At 45.0% G+C, this 18,854-nt stretch overlaps 1 protein-coding gene across 3 annotated transcripts in view; it reads right to left on the minus strand.

Moving 5' to 3' along the window:
* The window catches only part of vamp4 (vesicle-associated membrane protein 4), a 150,724-nt gene that overhangs the window by 88,869 nt on the left and 43,001 nt on the right, over window positions 1-18,854 (minus strand). For 2 of the 3 annotated variants that reach the window (XM_072511550.1, XM_072511549.1), the window contains exon 4: window positions 8,110-8,160. The exons of the other annotated variant lie outside the window; for it this stretch is intronic. In XM_072511550.1, coding sequence (XP_072367651.1) covers window positions 8,110-8,160 — 51 coding nt within the window. The remainder of the gene's footprint in view (window positions 1-8,109; window positions 8,161-18,854) is intronic. 3 annotated transcript variants of the gene reach the window in all.

Raw genomic sequence — 18,854 nt, forward strand, 5'->3', positions numbered from 1 at the left:
ACCAGCCCCTGTCTCAGTTGGCACAGTGCAATACTGACAGAGGCATCCACTGACAGAATTGTCATCCTTTGAACAAAACATTAAACCCAAGTCCCAGCTGTTTACCGCAATGGATCAGACTGATGTGAAGGAACCTATGATTCCCTTCAAAAAAGGGAGTTCTCAGGATATTCAAGCCAACGTGCAATATTCAACTCAACTAAACCAATATCACTAAAAAAAATTAACTGATGGCTCTTTTCAGTGTTGCCTGTGGGACGATTGCTCAAAACAGATTGTGCATTTGCTCACAGTCATTACGCTTCATTGCCTGAACCTGTGAATGTGATCAAATACAAATATGCACCTTATCACATTGAGCGAGAGAGAGGTAACATAACATAAGAAATTGGAGATGGAGCAGGCCTTTAGGCCCTTCAAGCTTGTACTGACATTCAATAAGATATCAGTGTCCAAAGCCGAGGGGATTTTGTCAGGGGTTTGCAGACGTCATGTCCACGGTGTTAAAAACAAGGCTGGTGCTGAGTCCAGAGGTGGCGATTTTCGCGCTGTCAGAAGACCCGGGAATCCAGGAGGAGAAAGAGGCAGACGTTCAGGCCTTTGCTTCCCTGGTAGCCCGGAGACGGATACTATTAGCATGGAGGGACTCAAAGCCCCCTAAGTCGGAGACCTGGCTATCGGACATGGCTAGGCTTTCTCTGTTTGGAGAAAATCAAGTTTGCCTTGACAGGGTCACTGTTAGGGTTCACCTGGAGGTGGCAACCGTTCGTCAACTTCTTTGCGGGAAATTATTCGTCAGCAGGCGGAAGGGGGGGGGGGGGGGGAGTAGTTTAGATTAGAGTACGGGGTTAATAAGGGTGGGACCTGTACGAGAGGGAAATGGCTTTTGCAGATGTTTATGGTTTCATGTATATTGTTTATTTTGTTGTTGTTACTACACCAAAAAAACTCAATAAAATGTTTATTAAAAAAAAATGCTATCAGTGATCTTCTACCTCAATTCACCTTACTGGCAACATACTCAATGACTGAGCATTCACAGCTCTCTAGGTCCAGCATTCCAAAGATTCACAACCCTTCAACTGAAGAAATTTCTCATGTTAGACCTAAATGGCAGACCCAAAGTTTTATCTTCGCAATATAGTAAATTTTTGGAAGGAAGCATTGATGTATTTTTTTTTCCTGAAATACAAGTTTTGATTTTTCATGTAGTTGGCATCATTTAATAAATTGTGGAAAGTATCAAGGTCAGAACAAGAGCAAAGGTGGAATCAGTCAAAGACATTTGAAGTACATGCATGGTGAACTTAGTTTTCAGCTTTCTACCAAGCAGCTCAAGAAAATCAAGATTTTGGCTTAATCTATTGAGTTAAGTGTGGTGGGGTTCAAGCCAATGTATTATTTTGCAATTTGTATTCAGGCATCAAGGAATGATGCTTTATAGAAGTCATACTTTTACCATGGAGGAAATAGATTTATTGCCACACCAACTGTATGTTCTTCAGATGGCCAGTGTGTTAGTCTGGACTACGTTTGCACTGCACTAGTACTGCTCCTCTCAGTTTGGCATTGAATGCATCATAGAATCTTAAAGAGTGCAGAAGGAGGCCTTTCAGCCTGTTGTATCTGTACTGGCTCTCTACAAGAGCAACACACCTAGTGTCTCAAAACACAGCAGCAGCCTAATTGAAGACTTTTGCTGCTGGAGAAGAGGAGCCGAGTGGATCGCGATTTATAAATGACCTATTTTAGCAGGATTTATTTCATTAGAAGGTGCCCTATCCCAGAATCACTGAACATGGGCCAATGGTCTTCCCCTGTCTAAAATATATGTGTGTTTAAAGTAAATGAAATGGGTGTGAAAACTTTATCTCATTACGTCTACACCCTTACAACTAGCATTTTGTTGACTTCCGGGTGCGGCGATGACCAGCTGAGTCGCACGTTTCTGCAGCTCCCGGTGAAACGGACTTTTGGGCTCTTGATAGGAGCCCCAACGGCAATTTTGACGGCTAAAAACACTGTGCGGTAAACCAGAAGGGAATCCCCCCTGGATACGGATGAAAAAAGGAGGAGAAAGTGGCCGGATTGCAGTGGATCCTTTAGAACAGCGGCAAGGAAGGCAAGCAAAAACCAAGATGGCGTCGGAAGGTGGCAGTTTAACATGGGGCCCTGAACAACAAGAGTTCTTGAAATGCTGTGTGGAAGAGCTCAAAAAGGAAATGAAGAAGGAGCTGTTGGCCCCGATACTACAGGCGATCGAAGGGCTAAAGGAGGAACAAAAGACCCAGGAGCGGGAGCTTCGGGTCGTGAAGGCAAAGGCAGCCGAAAATGAGGACGACATACAGGGCCTGGTGGTGAAGACGGAGATGCATGAGGCGCATCAGAAACGATGTGTGGAAAGGTTGGAGGCACTGGAGAACAACGCAAGGAGGAACAACCTGAGGATTCTTGGTCTTCCTGAAGGTGCGGAGGGAGCGGACGTCGGGGCATATGTGAGCACGATGCTGCACTCGTTAATGGGAGTGGAGGCCCCGGCGGGTCCGTTGGAGGTGGAGGGAGCATACCGAGTGATGGCGCGAGGACCGAGGGCAGGAGAAATTCCCAGAGCCATAGTGGTGAGATTCCTCAGTTTTAAGGATAGAGAAATGGTCCTTAGATGGGCAAAGAAAACTCAGAGCAGTAAATGGGAGAACGCGGTGATCCGCGTTTATCAAGACTGGAGTGCGGAGGTGGCGAGAAGGAGGGCGAGCTTTAATCGGGCCAAGGCGGTGCTTCATAAAAAGAAGATAAAATTTGGAATGCTGCAACCGGCAAGACTGTGGGTCACATATCGAGGGAGGCGCCACTACTTTGAGACGGCGGATGAAGCGTGGACTTTTATTGTGGAAGAAAAACTGGAATGAGCGGGTTATTAAAAAGAACGTTTGAACAAAGTGGTGGGGCGAATGTGGGGGGCGAAGAGGGGGGTTAAAAGGGGGGAAAGAGGAGTTTATGTACTAATCCTGCGATGTGGTAACTTTTCTCTCTTCCACAGGTGGTGATGGGGGGAGGAGGGGAGGTGGAGGAGATGGGGCATTGGCCATTGGGGGCGGGGCCAAGGGAGAAGCGCGGGCTTGGTTCCCGCGCTATGATAATCATGGCGGGAATGGAGAAGCAGGAAGGAGGGGGCGTCGCACGGTGCGAGCCGAGGTCACGGGGGGAAGCCGAGGTCGGCCAGAGTTTGCTGACTTCTGGGAGCAACATGGGGGGAGTAATTACGCTAGCGGGGGATCTAGCGGGGGGGGGGGGAATTACTGGGTTGCTGCTGCTGGGGAGAGGGGGGAGCTGGTATGGGAGGGGATGGGCGGGGGGGCACCGCCTGGGGGAGATACAGCTGCGTGGGAACCGGGTGAGGAGCTGGAAAAAGGGGATGGCTAATCGACAAGGGGGGGGGGGGAGGAAGCCCCCCAACCCGGCTGATCACGTGGAACGTGAGAGGGCTGAACGGGCCGATAAAGAGGGCACGGGTACTCGCACACCTTAAGAAACTTAAGGCAGATGTGGTTATGTTACAGGAAACGCACCTGAAACTGATAGACCAGGTTAGGCTACGCAAAGGATGGGTGGGGCAGGTGTTCCATTCGGGGCTAGATGCGAAAAACAGGGGGGTGGCTATATTAGTGGGGAAGCGGGTAATGTTCGAGGGAAAGACTATAGTGGCGGATAACGGGGGCAGATACGTGATGGTGAGTGGCAAACTACAGGGGGAGACGGTGGTTTTGGTAAACGTATATGCCCCGAACTGGGATGATGCCAATTTTATGAGGCGGATGCTAGGACGCATTCCGGACCTAGAGATGGGAAAGCTGATAATGGGGGGAGATTTTAATACGGTGTTGGAACCAGGGCTGCATAGGTCGAAGTCCAGGACTGGAAGGAGGCCGTCAGCAGCCAAGGTAATTAAAGATTTTATGGAGCAGATGGGAGGTGTAGACCCGTGGAGATTTAGCAGACCTAGGAGTAAGGAGTTCTCGTTTTTCTCCTATGTCCATAAAGTCTACTCGCGAATAGACTTTTTTGTGCTGGGAAGGGCGTTGATCCCGAAGGTGAGGGGAACGGAGTATACGGCTATAGCCATTTCGGATCACGCTCCACACTGGGTAGACTTGGAGATAGGGGAGGAAACAGGAGGGCGCCCACCCTGGAGAATGGACATGGGACTAATGGCAGATGAGGGGGTGTGTCTAAGGGTGAGGGGGTGCATTGAAAAGTACTTGGAACTCAATGATAATGGGGAGGTCCAGGTGGGAGTGGTCTGGGAGGCGCTGAAGGCGGTGGTTAGAGGGGAGCTGATATCAATAAGGGCACATAAAGGGAAGCAGGAGAGTAAGGAACGGGAGCGGTTGCTGCAAGAACTTTTGAGGGTGGACAGACAATATGCGGAAGCACCGGAGGAGGGACTGTACAGGGAAAGGCAAAGGCTACATGTAGAATTTGACTTGCTGACTACGGGCACTGCAGAGGCACAATGGAGGAAGGCACAGGGTGTACAGTACGAATATGGGGAGAAGGCGAGCAGGTTGCTGGCACACCAATTGAGGAAAAGGGGAGCAGCGAGGGAAATAGGGGGAGTGAGGGATGAGGAAGGAGAGATGGAGCGGGGAGCGGAGAGAGTGAATGGAGTGTTCAAGACATTTTATAAAAAATTATATGAAGCTCAACCCCCGGATGGGAGGGAGAGAATGATGGGCTTTTTGGATCGGCTGGAATTTCCCAAGGTGGAAGAGCAGGAAAGGGTGGGACTGGGAGCACACATCGAGGTAGAAGAAGTGGTGAAAGGAATTAGGAGCATGCAGGCGGGAAAGGCCCCGGGACCAGATGGATTCCCAGTCGAATTCTATAGAAAATATGTGGACTTGCTCGCTCGGTATTGACGAGGACCTTTAATGAGGCAAAGGAAAGGGGACAACTGCCCCCGACTATGTCTGAAGCAACGATATCGCTTCTCTTAAAGAAGGAAAAGGACCCGCATTGTAGCGGGTCCTATAGACCTATTTCCCTCCTAAATGTAGATGCCAAGATCCTGGCCAAGGTAATGGCAATGAGAATAGAGGAATGTGTTCCGGGGGTGGTCCACGAGGACCAAACTGGGTTTGTGAAGGGGAGACAGCTGAACACGAATATACGGAGGCTGTTAGGGGTAATGATGATGCCCCCACCAGAGGGGGAAACGGAGATAGTAGTGGCGATGGATGCCGAGAAAGCATTTGATAGAGTGGAGTGGGATTATTTGTGGGAGGTGTTGAGGAGATTTGGTTTTGGAGAGGGGTATGTTAGATGGGTGCAGCTGTTGTATAGGGCCCCGATGGCAAGCGTGGTCACGAATGGACGGGGATCTGCATATTTTCGGCTCCATAGAGGGACAAGGCAGGGATGCCCTCTGTCCCCATTATTGTTTGCACTGGCGATTGAGCCCCTGGCGATAGCGTTGAGGGGTTCCAAGAAGTGGAGGGGAGTACTTAGAGGAGGAGAAGAACACCGGGTATCTTTGTATGCGGACGATTTGTTACTATATGTGGCAGACCCGGTGGAGGGGATGCCAGAAATAATGCGGATACTTGGGGAGTTTGGGGATTTTTCAGGGTATAAATTGAACATGGGGAAAAGTGAGTTGTTTGTGGTGCATCCAGGGGAGCAGAGTAGAGAAATAGAGGACCTACCGTTGAGGAAGGTAACAAGGGACTTTCGTTACCTGGGGATCTAGATAGCCAAGAATTGGGGCACATTGCATAGGTTAAATTTAACGCGGTTGGTGGAACAAATGGAGGAGGATTTCAAGAGATGGGATATGGTATCCCTGTCACTGGCAGGGAGGGTGCAGGCGGTTAAGATGGTGGTCCTCCCGAGATTCCTCTTTGTGTTTCAGTGCCTCCCGGTGGTGATCACGAAGGCTTTTTTTTCTTAAAAGGATTGAAAAGAGCATCATGGGTTTTGTGTGGGCCGGGAAGACCACGAGAGTGAGGAAGGGATTCTTACAGCGTAGCAGGGATAGGGGGGGGCTGGCACTACCGAGCCTAAGTGAGTATTATTGGGCGGCTAATATTTCAATGGTGAGTAAGTGGATGGGAGAGGAGGAGGGAGCGGCGTGGAAGATATTAGAGAGGGCATCCTGTAGGGGGACTAGCCTACAGGCTATGGTGACAGCCCCATTGCCGTTCTCACCGAGGAACTACACCACAAGCCCGGTGGTGGTGGCTACACTGAAGATTTGGGGACAGTGGAGACGGCATAGGGGAAAGACTAGAGCCTTGAGGGGGTCCCCGATAAGAAACAACCATAGGTTTGCCCCGGGGGGAATGGATGGGGGATATGGAATGTGGCAAAGAGCAGGAATAACGCAACTGAAAGACTGTTTGTGGATGGGAAGTTCGCGAGTCTGGGAGCGCTGACCGAGAAATATGGGTTGCCCCAAGGGAATGCATTCAGGTATATGCAACTGAGGGCTTTTGCGAGGCAACAGGTGAGGGAATTCCCGCAGCTCCCGACACAAGAGGTGCAGGACAGAGTGATCTCAAAGACATGGGTGGGGGATGGTAAGGTGTCAGATATATATAGGGAAATGAGGGACGAAGGGGAGACTATGGTAGATGAACTAAAAGGGAAATGGGAAGAAGAGCTGGGGGAGGAGATCGAGGAGGGGCTGTGGGCAGATGCCCTAAGCAGGGTAAACTTGTCGTCCTCGTGTGCCAGGCTAAGCCTGATTCAGTTTAAGGTATTACACAGGGCGCATATGACTGGAGCACGGCTCAGTAAATTTTTTGGGGTGGAGGATAGGTGTGCGAGGTGCTCGAGAAGCCCAGCGAATCATACCCATATGTTTTGGTCATGCCCGGCACTACAGGGGTTTTGGATGGGGGTGACAAAGGTGCTTTCAAAAGTAGTGGGGGTCCGGGTCGAACCAAGCTGGGGGTTGGCTATATTTGGGGTTGCACAAGAGCCGGGAGTGCAGGAGGCGAGAGAGGCCGATGTTTTGGCCTTTGCGTCCCTAGTAGCCCGGCGCAGGATATTGCTAATGTGGAAAGAAGCCAAGCCCCCGGGGGTGGAGACCTGGATAAATGACATGGCAGGGTTTATAAAGCTAGAGCGGATTAAGTTTGTTCTAAGGGGGTCGGCTCAAGGGTTCACCAGGCGGTGGCAACCGTTCGTCGAATACCTCGCAGAAAGATAGATGGAATGGAAAAAAGAAGGCAGCAGCAGCAGCCCAGGATCGGGGGGGGGGGGGGGGGGGGGAGAGAGGAGGAACCAGAAGGACTCTCAGGGTTGTTAATATATACTGTATAATATGTATAGGTCGTTGCTACAGATAATTATATATTGGACTGTTAAATTATATTTTTGGAGAGTGTTACTTGTGATAAGGCAGTTGCCAATTAGGGTTAGTTTTCATTTTTGTTATTTATTATTTATTCATTTTCTGTTTATAAAATAGGTCATTGTTATTTGTGTTGTTATAATATTGTGTAAAGGATGCACAATGTACTGTGTTGGTTGACCAAAAATTTTCAATAAAATATTTTTTTAAAAAAACAAACTAGCATTTTGTTTTAAATCTGAGTGTGAAATAATTATTTTTACTTCAAATAATTTTTCACATTGCATTCTTAGAACATTCCACATTATTCTATTTGACAGGCCAGCAACTAGGGATATTGCAACTATGGGCGGCATGGTGGCGCAGTGGTTAACACTGCTGCCTCACAGCGCCAGGGACCCGGGTTTGGCCCCGTCTTGGCTAACCTGTGTGGAGTTGGCACATTCTCCTCGTGTCTGCGTGGGTTTCCTCTGGGTGCTCCGATTTCCTCCCACAGTCCAAAGATGTGTGGGTTAGGTGGAATGGCCATGAGGTGGGTTCTCTTTCAGTCGGTCGGAGCAGACATGATGGGCCAAATGGCCTGCTTCTACACTGTAGGGATTCTATGCCATAGGTGTCACCTAGCCTGGGGCCTACTGCCTTACATTCTTCTCATTATTCATAATTAGAAAAAATACACATTTTGCACAAGATTAGTTCAAGGTTACACAAAACAAAACAGTAGAATTCTAAAAATAATCATGTTGGACACATACTGTTTAATCTTGTCATTTTTCTGTCCAAATTTTGGTGCAGTAGGTCCTCTTCTGCAGGGAAAACATGTAATCAGAAATGTAGAAACAGCATAGGTACACAAATCCACAATTAAACAATCTGAGAACATTACATATTGGACTGATTATCAAATTTCATTCTTTCTATCCCTTCATGTTCCACGTTACACAATCTATTCAACACGGATTCCCTGCTGGAAGAGTAGCAGATTCCTTTTTTCCCCCAATTAAGGGGCAATTTAGTGTGGCCAATCCACCTAACCTGGACAGCTTTGGGTTGCGGGGGTGAGACCCACGCAGACACTGGGAGAATGTGCAAACTCCACACAGACAGTGACCTGGGGCCGGGATCCAACCCTGGTCCTCAGCGCCGTAGGCAGCAGTGCTACCCACTGGGCCACCATGCCGCCCGAGTAGCAGATTCCTCATGGTCCCCAATGCTATATTTTTTATATTTGTTTATGGATATGGGCTTCGCTGGCCAGCATTTATTGTCCATCCCTAACTGCCCTTTAGGAGGTGGTAGTGAGCTGCCTTCTTGAATTAATTGCAGTCCATGTGGTGTAGGGACACCTGTAGTGCTGTTTGGGAGTTCCAGGAATTTTACCCAACGACAGAGAAGGAACGATGATATAATTCCGTGTCAGGGCGGTGTGTGGCTTGGAGAGTAACTTGCAGGGAATGGTATTCTCAGGTATCTGCTGACCTTGCCCTTCTAGATGGTAACGGTTGAAGGAGCCATGGTGAGCTCCTACAGTGCATCTTGCAGATGGTACACATGGCTGCCACCAGTGGTGGTGATGAGTGAATAGTGAAGGTGGTGGCAGAGGAACTGAATAGGTACTTCGCATCAGTTTTCACGGTGAAAGACACCAGTGGCATACCAGAACTTCTAAGAGAGACAGGAGGCAGAGGTGAGTGCAGTGACCATCATGAAGGAGAAGGTGCTGGGGAAGCTGAAAGTTCTGAAGCTGGATAAATCACCTGGACCGGATAGACTACATTTGGAACTGCATGGTAAAATAGGGCTGAGTCAGCACGGCTTAGTCAAGGGGAGGTCATGCTCGACAAATCTGCTACAATTCTTTGAGGAAGTAATGAGGAAGTTAGACAAATGAGAGGCAATGGACCGGATCTATTAGATGTCTAGAAGTCCTTTGACAAGGTGCTGCACAGGGGGCTGCTAAATGAGATAGGAGCCCATGGTGATAGGGGCAAGGTACTGGCATGAATAGAACATTGGTTGACTGGCAGAAGAGTGGGGATAAATGGGTCCTTTTCAGGATGGCAGCCGGTGACTCAGTGTTCCGCAGGGGTCAAGTGTTGGGACCATAGCTAGTCATGATATACATTAACGACTGGAAGAAGGAACTGAGGGCATTGTTGCTAAGTTTGTAAATGATACAAAGATAGGTAGAGAGACAAGTAGTGTTGAGGAAGCACAGAGGCTGCAGAATGACTTGCACAGGCTAGGAGAATGGACAAAGATGTGACAGATGGAATACAATGTGGAAAAGTGTGAGGTTATGCACTTTGATAGGAAGAATAGAAGCATAGGCTATTTTCTAAATGGGGAAAGACTTTGGAAAACTCAAGCACAAAGGGACTTGGAGTCCTCGGTCAGGATTCTCTTAGTGTTAACATGCAGGTTCAGTTGGCAGTTAGGAAGGCAAATGCAAAGTTAGCATTCATGTCGAGAGGGCTAGAATACAAGAGCTGTGATGTACTGCTGAGACTGTAGAAGGCTCTGGCCAGACCCCATTTGGAATATTGAGAGCAGTTTTGGGCCCCAAATCTAAGGAAGGAAGTGCTAGCCTTGGAGGGAGTCCAGAAGAGGTGCACAAGAATGATTCTGGGAATGAAGGGTCTGTCATATGAGGAGCGGTTGAGGACTCTGGGTCTGTACTCAATGGGGTTTAGAAGGATGAGAGGGGATCTCACTAAAACTTACAGAATACTGACAAACTTAGAGAGTGGACGTAAAGATGTTTCCACTAGTACGAAAAACTAGAACCAGAGGGCACAACCTCAGAATGAAGGGACGATTCAGTTAAAACTGAGATGAAGAGTAATTTCTTCAGCCAGAGGGTGGTGAATCTGTGGAACTCATTGCCGCAGAGGCCAAGTCACTGAGTGCTTTTAAGACAGAGAAAGATAGATTATTGATTAATAAGGGGATTTGGGGTTCTGGAGAGAAGGCAGGAGAATGGGGATGAGAAACATATCAGCCATGATCAAATGGTGGCGCAGACTCGATGAGCTGAATGGCTTAATTCTGCTCCAATATCCTTTGGTTTTATGGATGGGGTGCAAATCAAGTGGGCTGCCTTATGAAAAATGAAATTAAAATTAAAATGAAATGAAATTAAATTAAAATGAAATTAAATGAAAATCGCTTATTGTCACAAGTAGGCTTCAAACGAAGTTACTATGAAAAACCCCTAGTCGCCACATGCCGGCGCCTGTTTGGGGACGATGGTACGGGAATTGAACCGTGCTGCTGGCCTGCCCTGGTCTGTTTTAAAAGCCAGCTCTTTAGCCCTTTATCCTGGATTGTGTGCAGTTTCTTGAGTGTTGTTGGAGCTGCACTCATCCAGGCAAGGGGAAAGTATTCCATTACACTCCTGACTTGTGCCTTGCAGATGGTGGGCAGTCTTTGGGGAGTCAGGAGGTAGGTTACTCTCTGCCAAATTCCCAGACTCTTACTTGGTCTGGTAGCCACCGTATTTATATAGCTTGTCCAGGTTCTATTCAATGGTAACCCCCAGGATGTTGATTAAGGGGGATTCAGCAATAGCAATGCATTGCATGTCTATGGGAGGTGTTATGGGCCAGGGTTTAGAGAACCCCAAAGTGTATCATGGAGTTCACCTGACCCACAACTTTTAATAGATTGTGGTATAGGGCGTACACAGCCCACTCTACAGGTGTGGTACAGCAGAAATGGAAAAGTATTTTTTAAAGCAAAACAATGTTTATTCTATGAACTCAACTTAACCTTTTTAAAACATACAGTGAACATCTTAGCAACCATTAATTCAAATACAACCCCCAAAGACTACAACACTAAGTAATCCTTTAAGCTTTCCTTTTAACATCCATAAGACTTAAAAACACCTTTTTACAGAAAGACATCAGGCTTAACTTCACTACTGAGAACAGTTACCACATTGAAATCAGCAAATGGACACTCATAAACCTGCAGAGATTCACACACATCCTGCTGTGATTGCAGCTTCTCCAAAACTAAAATGAAACCAAACCCACCCTGCAGCAAAAAGCCGAAAGCGAAAGTAAAAAGTTGACAGACAGCCCAGCTCCACCCACTCTCTTGACATCACTGCAGTGATAAACACCCATTTCTTAAAGGTACACCCACTACAGTTATTCTATAAAAACACCCATTTCTTAAAGGTACTCTCCCCCAAAGAAAAAAAAAATAACCCATCAACTTCAAGATGGTTTCATTTTTCACCTTTTCACTATCCTTTAAGAAATGCACACAGTAAATATATCTTTTTGTTTCAAAAAACAACACACGCAAACAGGTGTAATAATATAGTCCATTTTTTTTCTTCTTCTTCCTCCAACTGGGATCCCTCTTGATTGACAGTCTCTTTGAACAAGAAGGTCTCTGCACGATCCATCCATTTCTCTACATCTCGGCATTTCTCTTTAAAGTCAGATAATTTAGTTCAATCTGATCACAGAGTCCCTTGTAATTCTCCAACACAGGAGCATTGGTTATCACAGCTTTCAGGCAGTCAAATGCCCGTTGAAATGCCGCTGTCCACTGAAATTTTTGACATTTCTTCAGCAAGTCCATCAGTGGAGCAATCACGCTACAAACATTTTTCACAAATGTGCGATCAAATCCACTCATGCCAAGAAATCGCATTATTTCCCTTTGTGATGAGGGTATCGGAAACTCCTCAATAACTGTTGGTTTCACATCCCGTGGAACCATTTGACCCTGTCCGATTGTATTGCCATGGAAAGTGACTTGGGCATTTCCAAATTCACTTTTGGCTAGTTTATCACCAAACCCGCCTCCTGAAGTCGATCGAATAACTCCATCAGATGTTTAAAATGTTCTTTCCATGTCTGGCTGAAAGTTAGCAGATCGTCAATGTATACCGCACAATTGGGTAATCCTGAAACAATTTTGTTAGGTAACCGTTGAAGTGTGGCTGGGGCGTTGTTCATGCCAAATGGCATAACTCTGAATTAGTATATACCATCTGGAGTCACAAAAGCTGAAATCTCCTTCGCCCTTTCGGATAAAGGTACCTGCCAGTAACCTTCAAGTAAATCCAGTTTGGAAATAAAAGCTGATTGTCCCACTTTCTCAATGCAATCCTCCAAACGTGGGATAGGATAAGAGTCCGTTCTTGTAACTGCATTAACCTTTCTATAGTCCACACACAACCATTGGGTACCGTCTGGTTTAGGCACAATCACTACATCCATTGGCTGCAACCCACTTCAATTATGCCATTTTTAAGCATACTCTCAATCTCTTTGTTAACCTGTGCCAATTTAAAGGGGTAAGTCTATATGGATGTTGTTTGATTGGAACAGCATTACCCACATCTACATCATGCATTGCCATTTTGGTACTTCCCAATTTATCTCCACAAACTTGCCCATGTGATATCAATAACTCTTTCTTGCCAGTTCGTTTTTCCTCTGGAAGGTAACTAAACAATTTATCCCAATTTTTAAGAACATCCTCATTTTCCAATTTAATGTGAGGTATGTCAAATTCACAGTCATCTGGATTTGGTTCGTCACTTTGAGTTAGAATCATTAAAACCTCCTCCTTTTTCTCTCCTTCCCCTACAAAGTACCTTTTAAGCATATTCACATGACGCGCTCGGTGAGTCTTCCTTCTATCTGGTGTTTTTACCACATAAATCACCTCACCTAATTTCCTTTCAATCTGATAAGGTCCAAAAACCCTTGCTTTTTAAAGGCTCACCTAACACTGGTAACAATACTAAAACTTTATCTCCACTTGCAAAACTACGAACTTTGGATTTCTTGTCCGCTACCCTTTTCATCACATTTTGTGCAACTTTTAAATGTTGTCTAGCCAATTCACCTGCTCTATTTAATCATGACCTAAAATTTGACACGTAATCCAATAATGTAATTTCCGACTTCTCACTCACCAATTTTTCCTTTATCAATTTAACTGGTCTTCTTGCGTCATGACCAAAAATTAGTTCAAAAGGACTGAATTTGGTTGACTCATTTGGTGCATCCCTAATTGCAAACAGTCGAATGGAATTCCTTTATCCCAATCCTCTGGATAATCATGACAATAAGCCCTCAACATTGTCTTTAATGTCTGATGCCACCTTTCTAATGCTCCCTGCGATTCTGGATGGTACGCAGTTGATTTAAATTGTTTCAATCCTAAGCTATCCATAACTTCTTTGAATAACCCTGAGGTAAAATTTGATCCTTGATCCGATTGTATTTTTGTAAGTAGTCCATATCTAGTAAAGAATTTAAGTAACTCCTCCACAATCTTTTTAGCTGTGATATTATGTACTGGAATGGCCTCGGGAAACCTAGTAGACACATCAATTATCGTCAAAAGATATTGATTCCCACTTTCTGTTTTAGGAAGCTGTCCTACGCAATCAAAATTGGACTCTTGTATAAGGTTCCTCAAATGCTGGAATGGGTATTAAGGGCACTGGTTTTATCACTGCTTGAGGTTTCCCTATCATTTGACATGTGTGACATGATTGACAAAATTTAACTACACCTTTATGTAGTCCAGGCCAAGAAAAATATTTTTGGATTTTAGCTTCAGTTTTCCTTATTCTCAAATGACCTCCCACTGGTACCTCGTGTGCAACTCGCAACACCTCCTTTCTATACCCTACCGGCAATACTACTTGATGAACATCTGCCCACTTTCATCCGCCTGCATATATAAAGGTCTCCATTTTCGCATCAAGACATCACTTTTACGGTAATAACACACTGGTATACACTCAGATTCCTCTTCCGTGTATGCTTTCTGATACATCCGTTTTATTTCTATATCTTTTTGTTGTAACTCTGCCAATTTTCCTGAACTAAAAATATCTGCCTCATCCTCCACCTGTTCTTGTTATTTTTCAACCAACCGATCAAAAATAGTTTCTGATAATTGCACTTCAACGTCATCTTCACTCTGATTTCTCCTCTTGTCTTAACCTGTGACTTTGCGACCTTGTTACTACACAATCTGGAAAAATCCCGGGATATTCGTCCTTCAATACTTCAGTTGTCTGAATTTCCACTGACTTATCCACCACAGCAGGCATCACTCCCACCTGAAATCCAGCTATATAATTATCCAAGATACACTGTATTCCTGGACAAGATAGTTTATCTTTTACTCCTACTACCACTTCACCACTCTTCACTGGACTTTCCAACCTTATTTATAAGACCATAAGACATAGGAGTGGAAGTAAGGCCATTCAGCCCATCGAGTCCACTCCACCATTCAATCATGGCTGATTTCAACTCCATTTACCCGCTCTCTCCATAGCCCTTAATTCCTCGAGAAATCAAGAATTTATCAACTTCTGTCTTAAAGACACTCAACGTCCCGGCCTCCACCACCCTCTGTGGCAATGAATTCCACAGACCCACCACTCTCTGGCTGAAGAAATTTCTCCTCATCTCTGTTCTAAAGTGACTCCCTTTTATTCTAAGGCTGTGCCCCCGGGTCCTAGTCTCCCCTGTTAATGGAAACAACTTCCCTACATCCACCCTATCTAAGCCATTCATTATCTTGTAAGTTTCTATTAGATCTCCCCTCAACCTCCTAAACTCCAATGAATATAATCCCAGGATCCTCAGACGTTCATCGTATGTTAGGCCTGCCATTCCTGGGATCATCTGTGTGAATCTCTGCTGGACCCGCTCCAGTGCCAGTATGTCCTTCCTGAGGTGTGGGGCCCAAAATTGCTCACAGTATTCTAAATGGGGCCTAACTAATGCTTTATAAAGCTTCAGAAGTACATCCCTGCTTTTATATTCCAAGCCTCTTGAGATGAATGACAACATTGCATTTGCTTTCTTAATTAGGGACTCAACCTGCAAGTTTACCTTTAGAGAATCCTGGACTAGGACTCCCAAGTCCCTTTGCACTTCAGCATTATGAATTTTGTCACCGTTTAGAAAATAGTCCACGCCTCTATTCTTTTTTCCAAAGTGCAAGACCTCGCACTTGCCCACGTTGAATTTCATCAGCCATTTCTTGGACCACTCTCCTAAACTGTCTAAATCTTTCTGCAGCCTCCCCACCTCCTCCATACTACCTGCCCCTCCACCTATCTTTGTATCATCGGCAAACTTAGCCAGAATGCCCTCAGTCCCGTCATCTAGATCGTTAATATATAAAGAGAACAGCTGTGGCCCCAACACTGAACCCTGCGGGACACCACTCGTCACCGGTTGTCATTCCGAAAAAGAACCTTTTATCCCAACTCTCTGCCTTCTGCCTGACAGCCAGTCGTCAATCCATGTTAGTACCTTGCCTCGAATACCATGGGCCCTTATTTTACTCAGCAGTCTCCTGTGAGGCACCTTATCAAAGGCCTTTTGGAAGTCAAGATAGATAACATCCATTGGCTCTCCTTGGTCTAACCTATTTGTTATCTCTTCAAAGAACTCTAACAGGTTTGTCAGGCATGACCTCCCCTTACTAAATCCATGCTGACTTGTCCTAATCCGACCCTGCACTTCCAAGAATTTAGAAATCTCATCCTTAACAATGGATTCTAGAATCTTGCCAACAACCGAGGTTAGGCTAATTGGCCTATAATTTTCCATCTTTTTCCTTGTTCCCTTCTTGAACAGGGGGGTTACAACAGCGATTTTCCAATCCTCTGGTACTTTCCCTGACTCCAGTGACTTTTGAAACATCATCACCAACGCCTCCACTATTTCTTCAGCTATCTCCTTTAGTAATTTATGTAATGGAACACTACTCCTCTTACCCTGAATTCCACATATTACCACCTTTTCTGGCAATATTCCTCCCAAACTACATAACTCCTCATCTCTTACCATTAAAGATTGACTAGCTCCCATATCTCTTTTGAAATTGTGACTTCTTTACCTGCACCTCCTGATACATGAGTAAACTTTACCCACACAAGTAAATTCTTTAAAGAGATTTGGCACCTTCTTATCAATCACCTCTTGATCAGGCTGTACAATCTTTTGCACCTCCTTCGCTTCACTTGGGCTTTCCTTTACCACTTTAACAAACCCCACTGTCTTATCCTGTTTTACCACATCAGCCTTCCCAGTGCTTTTCTTCAACCACCAACACTGTGACTTTACATGGCCTAGTTTATTACTGTGAAAACATTTTAAACTTTTCATTTCTGTTCCACCCTCCTGGATTTATTTTTTAATCTGAGGTACACTCTCCTTATTATCTCCATCAGATCACCTTTATCTTTACCACTTGAGTATTACTCATGTCCCCAGTTTCTATCCCTCACAGGCTAAAACTGATGTTGGAAACCAAGCTTTGATTTACAAACTAATTCATAACCATCTGCCATTTCTGCTGCTAATCTCGCAGTTTTAACCCTCTGCTCTTCCACATGAGTTCTCACTACATCAGGTATTAAATTTTTAAACTCCTCCAAAAGTATAATTTCTCTGAGAGCTTCATATGATTGGTCCATTTTCAAAGCCCTTATCCACCTATCAAAATTACTCTGTTTAAGCCTTTCAAACTCCATGTATGTTTGACCAAATTCTTTCCCTAAATTTCTAAACCTTTGTCTGTAGGATTCAGGCACTAATTCCTATGCACCGAAGATGGGTATTTTCACCTCCTCATACGTCCCAGATACCTCCTCCGGTAGTGATGCAAACACTTCACTAGCCCTACCTATCAGCTTTGTTTGAATCAGTAATACCCACATGTCCTGTGGCCATTTCATTTGTTTAGCTTCCTTCTCAAATGAAATGAAAAAGGCTTCTACCTCCTTCTCATCAAACCTTGGCAATGCTTGGACATATTTAAATAGATCCCCACCAAGCCTTCGACTATGACGCTCCTTCTCACTATCCTCATCACTATCCTCCAACTGTACGTTTCCCTTTACGTCTGCCAATTTTAACTGACTTATGTTTCATAGCCATTTTCTGAAGTTCAAACTCGCTCGCTTTTTCCCTTTCCTCTCTATCTCTTTCCTTTTCCTCTCTATCTCTTTCTTTGTTTCTTTCTTATCTCTCCTTTTCTTTTTCCCTGATCTGTATCTCCCTTTCTCTTTCTTTTTCTCTCATTGCATATTCAAGCTGCTTTAATACTTTTTCTTTTTCAATTTGCTTAATCTCCAACTGGATCTTTGCCATTTCTAATGAGTCAGACTGTACCCCAGGCAACTTTATAAATGCTTAGCCACCACCATAAATACCTCATCTGTTCGTATTTTGTCAGGTAATGTTAACTGCAATGTTTTTGCCAAATCTAACAGTCTGCTATTAATTCCTGCCCGTAAGGTACTGCGTGTGACTGTCTCCACCCCCAAAAACTTCAGAGCCTCTGAAAGATCCATTGGCTACAACACACTCCCTACTTAAACTAAAATACCACACCTGAAAAGCAACCACAATATGCTCACCCCTCATTGTCTTTAAGTTCACTCAGCCAATCCAAAAGATAGACTTTTCCCGGGTGAGCCCCCAATTTGTTATGGGTCAGGGTTTAGAGAACCCCAAAGTGTATCATGGAGTTCACCTGACCCACAACTTTTAATAGATTGTGGTATGGGGAGAACACGGCCCACTCTACAGGTGTGGTACTGCAGAAATGGAAAAGTATTTTTTAAAGCAAAACAATGTTTATTCTATGAACTCAAGATAACCTTTTTAAAACATACAGTGAACATCTTAGCAACCATTAATTCAAATACAACCCCCAAAGACTACAACACTAAGTAATCCCTTAAGCTTTCCTTTTAACATCCATAAGACTTGAACCACCTTTTTACAGAAAGACATCAGGCTTAACTTCACTATTGAGTACAGTTACCACGTTGAAATCAGCAAATGGACACTCATAAGCTTGCAGAGATTCACACACATCCTGCTGTGATTGCAGCTTCTCTAAAACTAAAATGAAACCAAACCCACCCTGCAGCAAAAAACCTGAAGCGAAAGTAAAAAGCTGACAGACAATCCAGCTCCACCCACTCTCTGACATCACTGCAGTAATAAACACCCATTTCTTAAAGGTACACCCACTACAGTTATTCTATAAAAACACCCATTTCTTAAAGGTACTCTCAAATGACAGAGGTGATTGGAATCTCTCTTGTTGGAGATGGTCTTGGCACTTATGAGGCACGAATGTTACTTGCTACTTTTCAGCCCATGCCTGAATATTGTTCAGGTCACTGCATATGGGCATATTAGGAGTTGTGAATGGTGCTGAATACAGTGTGCAATCAGCGAATATCCCCATTTCTGACTTTTTGATGGAAGGTAAGACATTGATGAGGCAGCTGAAGATGATTGAGCCTAGGGCACTACCCTGAGGAATTCCTGCAGTGAAATTCTTGGAAAGATGATTGATCTCCAATAACCACAACCATCTTCCTTTGTTCTAGGTATGACTGCACCCGGCGGAGAGATTTCCCTCTGATTCCCATTGATTTCAGTTTTGCTAGGACTCCTTGACGCCACACTCT

The sequence above is a fragment of the Scyliorhinus torazame genome, chromosome 7 (genome assembly GCF_047496885.1).
Source record: "Scyliorhinus torazame isolate Kashiwa2021f chromosome 7, sScyTor2.1, whole genome shotgun sequence".
NCBI classification, from domain to species: domain Eukaryota; kingdom Metazoa; phylum Chordata; class Chondrichthyes; order Carcharhiniformes; family Scyliorhinidae; genus Scyliorhinus; species Scyliorhinus torazame.